At 39.6% G+C, this 10753-nt stretch overlaps 2 protein-coding genes across 7 annotated transcripts; both read left to right on the top strand.

Annotated features, from left to right (window-relative positions):
• The first annotated feature begins 213 nt into the window (after nt 1-213).
• On the top strand, nt 214-3400 carry snapc5 (small nuclear RNA activating complex, polypeptide 5). Its single transcript, XM_023277214.3, has 4 exons — nt 214-371; nt 1421-1542; nt 1624-1704; nt 2736-3400. Exons 2-4 carry the CDS (start codon nt 1453-1455, stop codon nt 2922-2924), a joined length of 360 nt encoding a protein of 119 aa, XP_023132982.1. The 5' UTR covers nt 214-371; nt 1421-1452; the 3' UTR covers nt 2925-3400.
• Nucleotides 3401-3687: 287 nt separating this feature from the next.
• Nucleotides 3688-10751, top strand: lctlb (lactase-like b). Of its 6 annotated transcripts, none has more exons than XR_004847923.2 (16): nt 3688-3869; nt 4609-4795; nt 4914-5074; nt 5175-5262; nt 5358-5467; nt 5543-5671; nt 5768-5863; nt 5953-6007; nt 6111-6272; nt 6343-6620; nt 6745-6871; nt 6988-7187; nt 9037-9100; nt 9378-9462; nt 9994-10038; nt 10222-10318. XR_004847923.2 is itself a non-coding variant. In XM_035951411.2 (15 exons), the coding sequence occupies exons 2-14, from the start codon at nt 4669-4671 to the stop codon at nt 9440-9442; spliced, it is 1662 nt and encodes a 553-aa protein (XP_035807304.1). In that variant the 5' UTR covers nt 3688-3869; nt 4609-4668; the 3' UTR covers nt 9443-9462; nt 10222-10751. The 6 variants fall into 6 exon arrangements, 4 of the variants coding, with proteins under 4 accessions (XP_035807304.1, XP_035807302.1, XP_035807303.1 ...); XR_004847924.2 differs by having other exon boundaries at nt 9378-9450; nt 10222-10294; XM_035951411.2 differs by lacking the exon at nt 9994-10038 and having other exon boundaries at nt 10222-10751.
• The last annotated feature ends 2 nt before the right edge of the window (nt 10752-10753 follow it).

Genomic DNA, 10753 nt, shown 5'->3' with positions numbered 1-10753 from the left:
CGAAAAACGAATTAGTCTTTAATTTGAAACTGTTACGGAGTCACTGGTTTCAAGTGAGTCAATGTATCGTGTAAACCTCTGGCACTGGTATTTCACAAATTCGCATGTCGTTGAGAAGGGTATGTCTATACTATTGATATCGTTCAACCCGAGAACGAAAACTGAATTCTCCACCACCACCTGAAGGCACATCAAGTCCGGCAATGACGGCATCATCTCCACAGGAACCAAACTTTAGCTAGTAGCCGTAGCTGTAGCATCACAGCTCGACTGTGTCACTGCCTGAAATTGAAGCCTTGGGAGGCACGTTATCTAACATATCCTCAATTTCAACGTTGGTATGGAGCTGTAGACAGAATTTCTAAACAGAGGTAATCGTTTCAAACTGAGTTGCTGTCCTGCATGTAAGGAGTTGCCGCTATTTGTTTTCCGTAGCGGCTAGCTAGCAACAATAACACAAGCTAAAATGGCACGTTTTGAACTGCCGTGATGATTAAAAACTAGTCGGTTCATAACTGGGTGTGAGAAATGGACTACTGTTATGTACAATGCAATATTTAATTTTAGCAGGTGTGTCAAAAAGTGATCGTCTGCCATAAACAGATTACCGTCCGTGGATACAATTACTCACATGTCTGCATTATTTTACAGTCTCTGTATCGTACTTTACAACCAGTCTAGTTGTGTTTTACCGGTTGAAATAGTCCTAAATGGAGCAATTCAACTTATGTAATACTGTTTTCCACCTGCCAAAAAGTGATTGCAGACTTAGCATTGTGACGAAAATGTTAATACATCAAACTGATATAAGGATAATCATGTAAGAGATCATTTCTTTATATTATATGGAAAACCCATCTATAAATGATGTTAATAATGATATCCAAATATAAACAAGGATGTTAGACATACCAAACACATACAGGCTAAACATCTGAAACAATATTGCTTACAATCATAACTGTCATGCCTGAGTGTGCTATGAGCTATGAATATTTATTTTGTCAGAATTATTTGGTTTCACGAAATGTTTCCGTTCAGAAAGACACCCTTTTATTGTTACCACAGACATGGTGTTATATGTATTTATACGTTGTGATTGACCCAGATATATGCTGCTGGAGACATTTATAAGCTAGATGATACCGCTTGATCAAGAAGAGCACTATCAGATAAGCCCTTTTTGGCACAGCACTTGCTAACGGCCTGGTGAATTGTCATATTGTAAAATATAGTCTTAATAAATGGGACGAACAAGGTGAAACATGTTGGACATGAATACTTAGAAGTCTGCAGAAGTTGTGAATTAATGAGGATACTTAATCTAGAACACTAGGCATAACATTTAGATCGTCACATTTGTAATCCACCTTGTTTGTAGGAAAACAGAAAAATAGACCCATGTCCTTCTCTGTTTCAGTGCTGAGGAATGGTCTGACTGCAGCAGTAAACATGCACAGCCGTTTGCAAGAGCTGAAAAAGGAAGAGGAGACTCTGCTCAAAATCAAAGTTATGCTACAAGACCAATTAAACAGGTTGAAGGTAAATGCGAGTTCAAAAGACCAGTGTGTCTGTATTTGTGTACATGTCTGGTTTATATATTGTGTCCATTTTGTTTTTCAGTTTGAAGAAGGGGCCTTGAAGTCTATTATTAATGCTCAGACAGAAGAAGGTGCCTCTCAGTGCTCATCCCCAGAAGCTGAGGTAAGTCGCTGTACCACAGCGAACAATATACGTCTGTCATGCTAAGATAGTCTCATTAGTACTATTGGTTATGCCCAGATAACCACCCTGACTACATTTACATGCACACAAAAAACAGGTTACTCTGACTAATGAGGTTCAGACAGGAAATTGGTTAGCATATTTCTGTGTGTTGCACTAAATCTAATTACTTCATTGCCTTAGTTTACACACAGTATGACTAAAGATCTACAGTACATAGCCAAGTAATCATGTTTCTCTACAGTTAACTTGCTAAGTTAAAGGAGTAGTTTTTAATTTGTGGGGTATGATCAAATTATTTAGAAGGCATTGACAGCACATTTTAGGCTCCTTTAGTTTTCATTGCTTGTTTTTTTTAGTCATCTAAGCTTGTAGACTTGAAAAATTTTTGTGTCATTCAGCAATTCAGAGACTGTATTACGTGATTTGAATAAATAGAACCGATGTACTGTTCACTACACCTGACTTCTTGTGCTCACATACTTATATAAGTAATTAGTTATATTATATATATACACACACACACACACACACACACACACACACACACACACACACACACACACACACACACACATTGTGTCTCATCTAGAAAATTGTAGCATTTTGTACTCATCAGAGTCTGAAACACTTCTCCTATTACTGTATTTCAAACATTTCTGTATGTATGTTAGCTAATTGCTGCTAATTATTTTTAAGAAGTGACCAGACACGCCTATGAAACATACACGTGTGCAGTCAGAAATTGCTACTACAAGTGTTATATAGGTGCAATAGTTAGAAAAAAAACAAAGAAAGCATTGAAACAGGTCACAGAAACATACTACCACCAAGTTATGAAGAGATTGTGTGTTTTCAGCTAGAGACTCACTTGAGCTTTGTTTTATATCATGTTCATTGCATTTTATAATATTTTCTAAAGTTTGTCTCCTCGGTTTTAAAGTTGTCTTGCACATTTAGTTTAGTGCTTAGTGCCTTTTAACATTTATTGTTTGTTTTTATTGTTTCAGGTTCACATTAATCTTGACGATGAGAGTGAGATCAATCGTACCAAACTCCTACTGAATGCTGCTGTAGATTATGACATGGAGGAGGAGGAGGAAGAAGAGGAGGAGGAGGAAGACGAAGAGGACGATGAAGGAGATGAAAATGAGCTTGAGTTTATGGCTGAGGAGGATGAGGAGGAAGATGATTACTGAGATTCACAGGATGTCAGTAATCGCACCACTGGGGAAGAACATGAACCGCATGTAAACGGACAGCTGTGTGTGTTCACCTGTTTTGTATTATCAGTCAAGAAGTTTAATTTATTTGGATGGAGCGAGTAACAGTTACAGTGTAATGATGTGTGGTGCTAGCAGTATCTCTCTGTCTCCTTTGCCTGATTTAAGGCATATCATCAGAATTTCACACCATGTTAGTCATGTCAGTTTTTGTGAGAAATGCCTCACTTAAACGTAGTAAGGCAGTGCTGTTAGGTGCTTCTTATATTTTATTAGACATATTGTGCATTTTGGAGACACGACAGAGAGCAGCAGTTCACGTGAGAATCAAAAATCGGGTGTTGAGATGTGTGTGTTCATGAAACTGTATGGCTGGGCCATATAAGAAAATAGTGTGTATACATTACATGAGAAATAATTGAAAGCACAAAATAAATGTTTTGCAGAAGTTTCACCTGACTCATTTTTGCATTATACAGTTTTATGCCAGTATGCTTCCCAATATACAGTAATCTTTTCAGATGCAATGCATGTTTATATATGGGCAATAAGAGCACATTGTTTTTGTATTTCTTTCTGAAATGCTAAATTAATGTAATACCTGTGTTAAATTTGTGTCCTGATCTGACCCAGGAAAATGGGTAATGCAGTGCAAACACTTTCCACTAGAAAACCATTCAGCATTTTCTAAACAGTTAAAACAATACAGTGAGCCTCACAATAAGGCCAGCTTTCACACTGACAGCAGGGACAGCTCTGGAGAAGGGTGGTGCTACAACAGGGAATGTACAATAGAGATTGCACCGATAGATATATACGGCTTTCTACGAGGTCTGCGGTTCCAGGAGAGCTCATATTCACCTTCAGATCTGGGCTCAGTGCACAGACGTGCTGCAAATGCATTCTTCATAAGGTTCACAGGTAAATGGACACTTAATGGCTTTACAGAAATTATTGAAACTAATTAGTAAATGCAGGTACATTTTTTAGGTTATATGTTGATGTTTTTGCCATATTTCTAGTTCTAAATTTTCATTTACAATGCAACATCTTTTGTTTTGCATTATGCAACAGTACTAATGTTGCACACTGACTGTCAATTTATTAAACAATGCCATGAAAATTTAACATGGTGCTCCTAAGCACCAGGATGGAAATTATTTCTTGTTCAGTTGTTTGTTGTCTTAGATAAGTGTGGACAAATACAGCAAATAATGTCAATTTCCTTATAATTGTGAAATGATAAGCTTCTTATGTTCACATTTGTTAATTTGTGTGGAAAACTTGATCCATTGTCACGTGTGATTGTGCACTGTAAATATATCAACCTCTCTAACATTAGCTTTGCTTACAGAGGTGAAACCATAGTTTGTATGGGATCTGTCTGCCTCAGCACGATGAGCTTACACCCCATTGAATTTGAAAAGCGGCATTTGGCTTTGCGTTAGGGACTCGGGACCCCCCAGAGTTCATCACATTGGATGCTTCCAGGCTGCTTGATGGCAATTTACTGTGATCATATTAAAGTTTTCTTCTGTTACCAACTTAGACATTTTCAAAAGATACATTTGCAAATGTGTGCGTGTCTTGTTTTGGATATGACAGCATGTTTGCTCCAGTTCATGCTTGTGCACGCTGAATGGTTCTTGTCTGTGTTCAGACATCAGTGAGGGACTGGAGCAGAACGAGAAAGCGACTGTGCTGCAGGCTCAGGAGTACCATGCTGCCCCGCTGTGCATTCAGTGTGTGCCATGTGCTTATGTTGGTGCTGTGTCTGTCTGCGGCTGAGGACTTCGACTGGACAAAGAACGACCACGGCTCCTTCTATTATGGCACTTTTCCAGCTGGTACACACAATTTGTTCTTTGGGATAAATAAAGAACATTTTAATCCAGTTAATCATTTAACTGGTTCCATTAGTCTTCCTAAATGCTGGTGATGTAACTCAAAGTTGCTTCCTTTCAGGATTTTCGTGGGGTGCCGGAAGTTCAGCCTATCAAACAGAAGGAGCCTGGGACAAAGATGGAAAAGGACTAAGCATCTGGGATGTATTCAGCCATAAGAAAGGCAAAATCCAACAAAATGAAACTGGGGATTCCTCCTGTGAGGGCTACTACAAAGTCAAGGTGGGGCGATCAGGTGTAGTGTGAGGAGAGCAGAATTTGGGGTTGGGTGAAGGCACAAAAGGGTCTAAATATTTCACTCTACTGTATGTGTTTTGTTCAGGATGATGTTTCTCTGATGAAGGAGCTGAAGCTTAACCACTATCGCTTTTCCATCTCCTGGCCCAGACTTCTCCCTACTGGCATAAAGTGTGAGTAACTGCTCTTGATTCAATCTTTTTGGAACTGAACTGACAGATTTCATTTCATTTGTGAATAGTTATCTACACTGTAACACCATTTGCAGCTGACCATATAAACGAAAAGGGAATGCAGCACTATGATCAATTGATCGACCACCTTCTGGAGAACAAAATCACTCCCATTGTTACTCTGTACCACTGGGATCTTCCACAGGTCAGTATGTGACCATTATGTAACATTAACCTTGATAAATTGCAAAATAATAAATTGTATTCTTTGTTTCTCAAGGTCTTACAAGAGAAATATGGTGGATGGCAGAATATAAGCATGGTGAATCATTTCAATGAATTTGCTAACCTGTGCTTTGAAAGATTTGGCAACCGAGTGAAGTACTGGATCACTTTCAACAACCCATGGGTAAGTTCTCAGTAAATACTTTTACAAGAAACTAATACACTGAATATGCGCTGTATGTACTGAAATTAGCATTATTGCATTTATACACAATTACAGTCTGTGGCAGTGGAAGGCTATGAAACCGGTGAACATGCTCCTGGACTGAAGCTGAGGGGAACGGGTGCATACAGAGCTGCACATCACATAATCAAGGTACCACATTTCAGTTGTATTTAAGTATCAAAGCCACGTAGCAATTAGTCAACACTTTGAACTAAACATTAATAGCATCCTTTTTACAGGCACATGCCAAAGTTTGGCACACTTATGATACACAGTGGAGGGCCAAGCAAAAAGGTAAGCAAGATAAAAGCTTGGAAGTGAATGTACAGTGACTCAGTATTAACCTCTTAACAATGTTTTCTGCCTGAGTGTTAACAGCTGCTGTTCACATCTGCAGGTCTGGTTGGCATCTCTCTGTCGGGGGACTGGGGGGAGCCGGTGGATATCAGCAATCAGAAAGACATTGAAGCCGCTGAGAGATACGTCCAGTTCTATCTGGGCTGGTTTGCCACACCTATCTTTCATGGAGACTACCCTCAAGTGATGAAAGACTTCATTGGTAAGTTAAAATGTAATCTATATATTATTCATCGAGGTCTTAACTGAGCACTACATGTGACTGTGTGCAGGAAGGAAGAGTGTCCAGCAGGGCCTCGGGACGTCTCGACTGCCCACATTTTCCCCCCAGGAGAAGAGCTACATTAAGGGGACCTGTGACTTCCTTGGTGTCGGTCACTTCACCACCCGCTACATCACCCAAAAGAACAACCCGTCAAGCCGCAGCAGCAGCAGCTACTTCAGTGATCGTGACCTGGCCGAGCTGGTTGACCCGCGGTGGCCTGACCCTGGATCAGAGTGGCTCTACTCTGTGCCCTGGGGGTTCAGACGTCTGCTCAATTTCATCAAGGTGACTCACGGTTCTAGTAACACAGAGCACACTTGTTGAAATTTGTGCTGCATTGAATATGATCCTCAGCAAACTAATTAAATTGCAACTTATTGCACATCATATTGATTTGTTCCCTATTTAGACTCAGTATGGAAACCCAATGATTTATGTAACTGAGAACGGAGTCTCTGAGAAGATGCTGTGCACAGAGCTGTGTGATGACTGGAGGATACAATATTATAAAGACTACATTAATGAGATGCTCAAAGGTGAATGAGCTCACAAATATTGCGCCAACATTAAAATGAATGTGCACATTTATTCTCATCACATCTCATCACATTTCTGTAGTTAAGAAGCTCTTTCTGTTTTCTCTGTCACTCAGCTATCAAAGATGGAGTCAATGTGAAGGGCTACACTGCATGGTCCCTGCTGGACAAGTTTGAGTGGGATGAAGGGTACTCTGAGAGATTTGGTCTGTACTATGTGGACTTCAGGAACAAGAACAAGCCTCGCTATCCCAAAGCATCTGTTCAGTTTTACAAACGCATTATCAGCTCCAACGGCTTCCCCAACCAAAGAGAGGTGAGAGCCAGGACGGTGACCACAAAGAGCTGCTTCTCTGAAGGGTTTTTACTAGAACTGCACATATACACTACTTGTCAAAAGTTTGGACAGACCTTCTCATTTAATTGTTTTTCTTTATTTTCATGACTATTTACATCGTAGATTCTCACTGAAGCCATCAAAACTATGAATGAACACATGGAATTATGTAGTAAGCAAAAAAGTATGAAATAAGTCAAAACATGTTTTATATTTTAGATTCTTCAAAATACCCACCCTTTGCTTTGGTTACTGCTTGGCATTCTCTCAATGAGGTCCATGAGGTAGTCACATGAAATGGTTTTCTAACAGTCTTGAAGGAGTTCCCAGAGATGCTGAGCACTTGTTGGCCCTTTTGCCTTCGCTCTGTTGTCCATCTCATCCCAAACCATCTCCATTGGTTTTAGGTCAGGTGATTGTGGAGGCCAGGTCATCTGACGTGGCACTCTATCACTCTTCTTCTTGGTCAAATAGTCCTTCCACAGCCTGGAGGTGTGTTTGGGGTCATTGTCCTGTTGAAAAATAAATGATGGTCCAACTAAACGCAAACCGGATGGGATGTCATGTCGCTGCAGGATGCTGTGGAAGCCATGCTGGTTCAGTGTGGCTTCAGTTTTGAAGAAATCCCCAACAGTGTCACCAGCAAAGTACCCCCACACCATCACACCTCCTCCTCCGTGCTTCACGGTGGGAACCATGCATGTAGAGACCATCCGTTCACCTTTTCTGCGTCACACGAAGACACGGTGGGTGGAACCAAAGATCTCAAATTTGGACTCATCAGATCAAAGCTCAGATTTCCCCTGGTCTAATGTCCATTCCTAGTGTTTCTGGGCACAAACAAATCTCTTCTGCTTGTTGCTTTTCCTCAGTAGTGTTTTCTTAGCAGCTATTTGACCATAAAGGCCTGATTGGTTCAGTCTCCTCTGAACAGCTGATATAGAGATATATTTGCTACTAGAACTCTGTGTGGCATTTATCTGGGCTCTAATCTGAGATGCTGTTAACTTGCAATTTCTGAGGCTGGTGACTCAGATGAACTTGTCCTCAGCAGCAGAGGTGACTCTTGGTTTTCCTTTCTTGGGGCAGTCCTCATGTGAGCCAGTTTTGTCATAGCGCTTGATGGTTTTTGCGACTGCACTTGGCGATACATTTAAAGGTTTTTCAATTTTCCAGACTGACTGACCTTCAGTTCTCAAAGTAATGATGGACTGTTGTTTCTCTTTACTCAGCTGATTGGTTCTTGCCATAATATGGATTCTAACTGTTGTCAAATAGGGCTGTCAACTGTGTACCAACCTGACTTCTGCACAACACAACTGATGGTCCCAACCCCATTAAGAAGGCAAGAAATTCCACAAATTAACCTTGACAAGGTACACCTGTGAAGTGAAAACCATTTCAGGTGACTACCTCATGAAGCTCATCCAGAGAATGCCAAGAGTGTGCAAAGCAGTAATCAAAATAAAGGGTGGCTATTTTGAAGAATCTAAAATATAAAACATGTTTATATATAATATATATATAATATATAATGTTAATATATATATAATAATATAAAACAACATTTTTAATTATTTCACATTTTTTTGTTTACTACATAATTCCATATGTGTTCATTCATAGTTTTGATACCTTCAGTGAGAATCTACAATGTAAATACTCTTGAAAATAAAGAAAAAACATTAAAAGAGAAGATGTATCCAAATTTTTGACTGGTAGAGTATGTGCATTTCTTTTTTTCTGAAATGACACCATTTAGATGTTGGCTGTGCCGTGCCTAAAATAAGTCTCCGATTACATTAGATTGTCTTGTGAACCTTCACAGGTTGAAAACTGGAGGAGGAAGGCCGTTGAGACCTGCTCTTCCAGCAACCAGCTTCTCGCTGCAGGTCAGTTTGTCTAAAACATCCCTCATCGTGGTTGTCAGTGATAAGAGGCAGACAGCTAGTTGGGGTAAACAAATAAAGATTCCGATCCGAATACGACAAAGCAGTTCATGCAAAAATAACTGTAATTTGACCTAAATATGTGTTTCTGCTCGTTAAGCACATCAAAAACACATATAAACAAATTAGTAGTTGTAAAAAGAAGGATGGAAAATACAAAACCTGGTCACTAAAATCTTGTACAGAATATCTGAGATATCTTCTTTGTTTGCCCCTCCAGCTACAAGAAAATCCAAGGAACATGCAGAATTGCCAAAGGTTTGGCCAGTGCATGATGAAGTTTAGGAGTTGAGGTTCCTGTTGATGTAATTTATTCATTTTTTGTTGCATTGTGATTGTGTGGTTTAAAATGTGACTAACAGTTAGGCTTCTGCAGTTCAACACTAACACAATCAATGCTTGTACTCCTTGTTTACAGTATGCAACAGTTTCCTCATTTCTCATTTTAACCAGCCTGCTCAAATCTAATTTGCAAGAAACAGCCCTTTTGATTCCACAGCAGCTTGAGCAGAAACTCAATAAGCATAAAGCATATGAGTGGACTTTTGCCCTCAGGGTGTTTCACAAAGCAGGATTATAAACTTAACCAGATCACACAGTACCAGTGAAAATGTCTTATATATCTGAATTGAATTTAGAAATCAAAACTTCAACATAAGGTTTGGCCATGCCTGTTGACGGTTTGTAATGATGAATACCTTCTCAGACGAGTGGGTTTTGATAGTTATCTATGGCGCAAATGCTGCTTTCTGAAATGCTCCGCTGTAGTTGCATGCAGTTCTCAAAGGGTTAAAGTGCCGTTTATCAACTCTGAGTACTTTTTCTTCTTTTATTAGAGGAACAGCGGAGTACTGCTGCCAATATTCTAAGACTTATCCATGGTAAGGAAACCCTTGTGCTCACTATGAATCAGAGACAATATTTGATTTAGGAAAAAAATCGCAACCCTTTGAGTGCTGTGCTTAAGCATAATTCCCGCTTCATAAGCAGTGCTTGAATATATGATTATGTGAGTGACTTTTAATGAGTGTGTGTGTGTGTGTGTGTGTGTGTGTGCTTCACAGACCCCCTGACCAGCCACATGGAGATGGTAACTGAGATCGTTGTTCCCACTGTGTGCACACTCTCCATTTTGCTCAGTGCCATCTTCCTCATGTTCCTGCTGCGGAGGAGGAATTAGAAAGTGTGCATGTTTACATTCACAAGCATCACCACACAAACACACACTCATAATTAAATGCATCATTTCTTTAATGGATTATGTGTGAGCATAAATACATTATCTGGACTGAGTTTAAAGAGATTTACTGGCTTCATTAATTTGATGTGCATACCATGTTTAAAGTAAAACCACTGGTTTAGCCTGTAATAATGAATTTAGCAACAGACACTAAAGTAGTGTGGATACTCCTGCAATATGTTAGATTTTCTTATTAAAATATTGCTGTGATATATTGCCATTGCAAGCAGCCCATATGATCTACTGTACTTTGTGTTTTCATTTGGATGAAGCTGTTTGATGGAAAAACTCTTCAAAATCTCTTTCAGCTGCTTTCATGAGCAACACGTGATAATAAAGATGTAGTAACCCAAAGA

This window comes from Amphiprion ocellaris, chromosome 3, assembly GCF_022539595.1.
Source record: "Amphiprion ocellaris isolate individual 3 ecotype Okinawa chromosome 3, ASM2253959v1, whole genome shotgun sequence".
Lineage (NCBI taxonomy): Eukaryota > Metazoa > Chordata > Actinopteri > Pomacentridae > Amphiprion > Amphiprion ocellaris.
The sequence above is the reverse complement of the archived record's forward strand: the minus strand, read 5'-3'. Positions and strand labels throughout refer to the sequence as shown.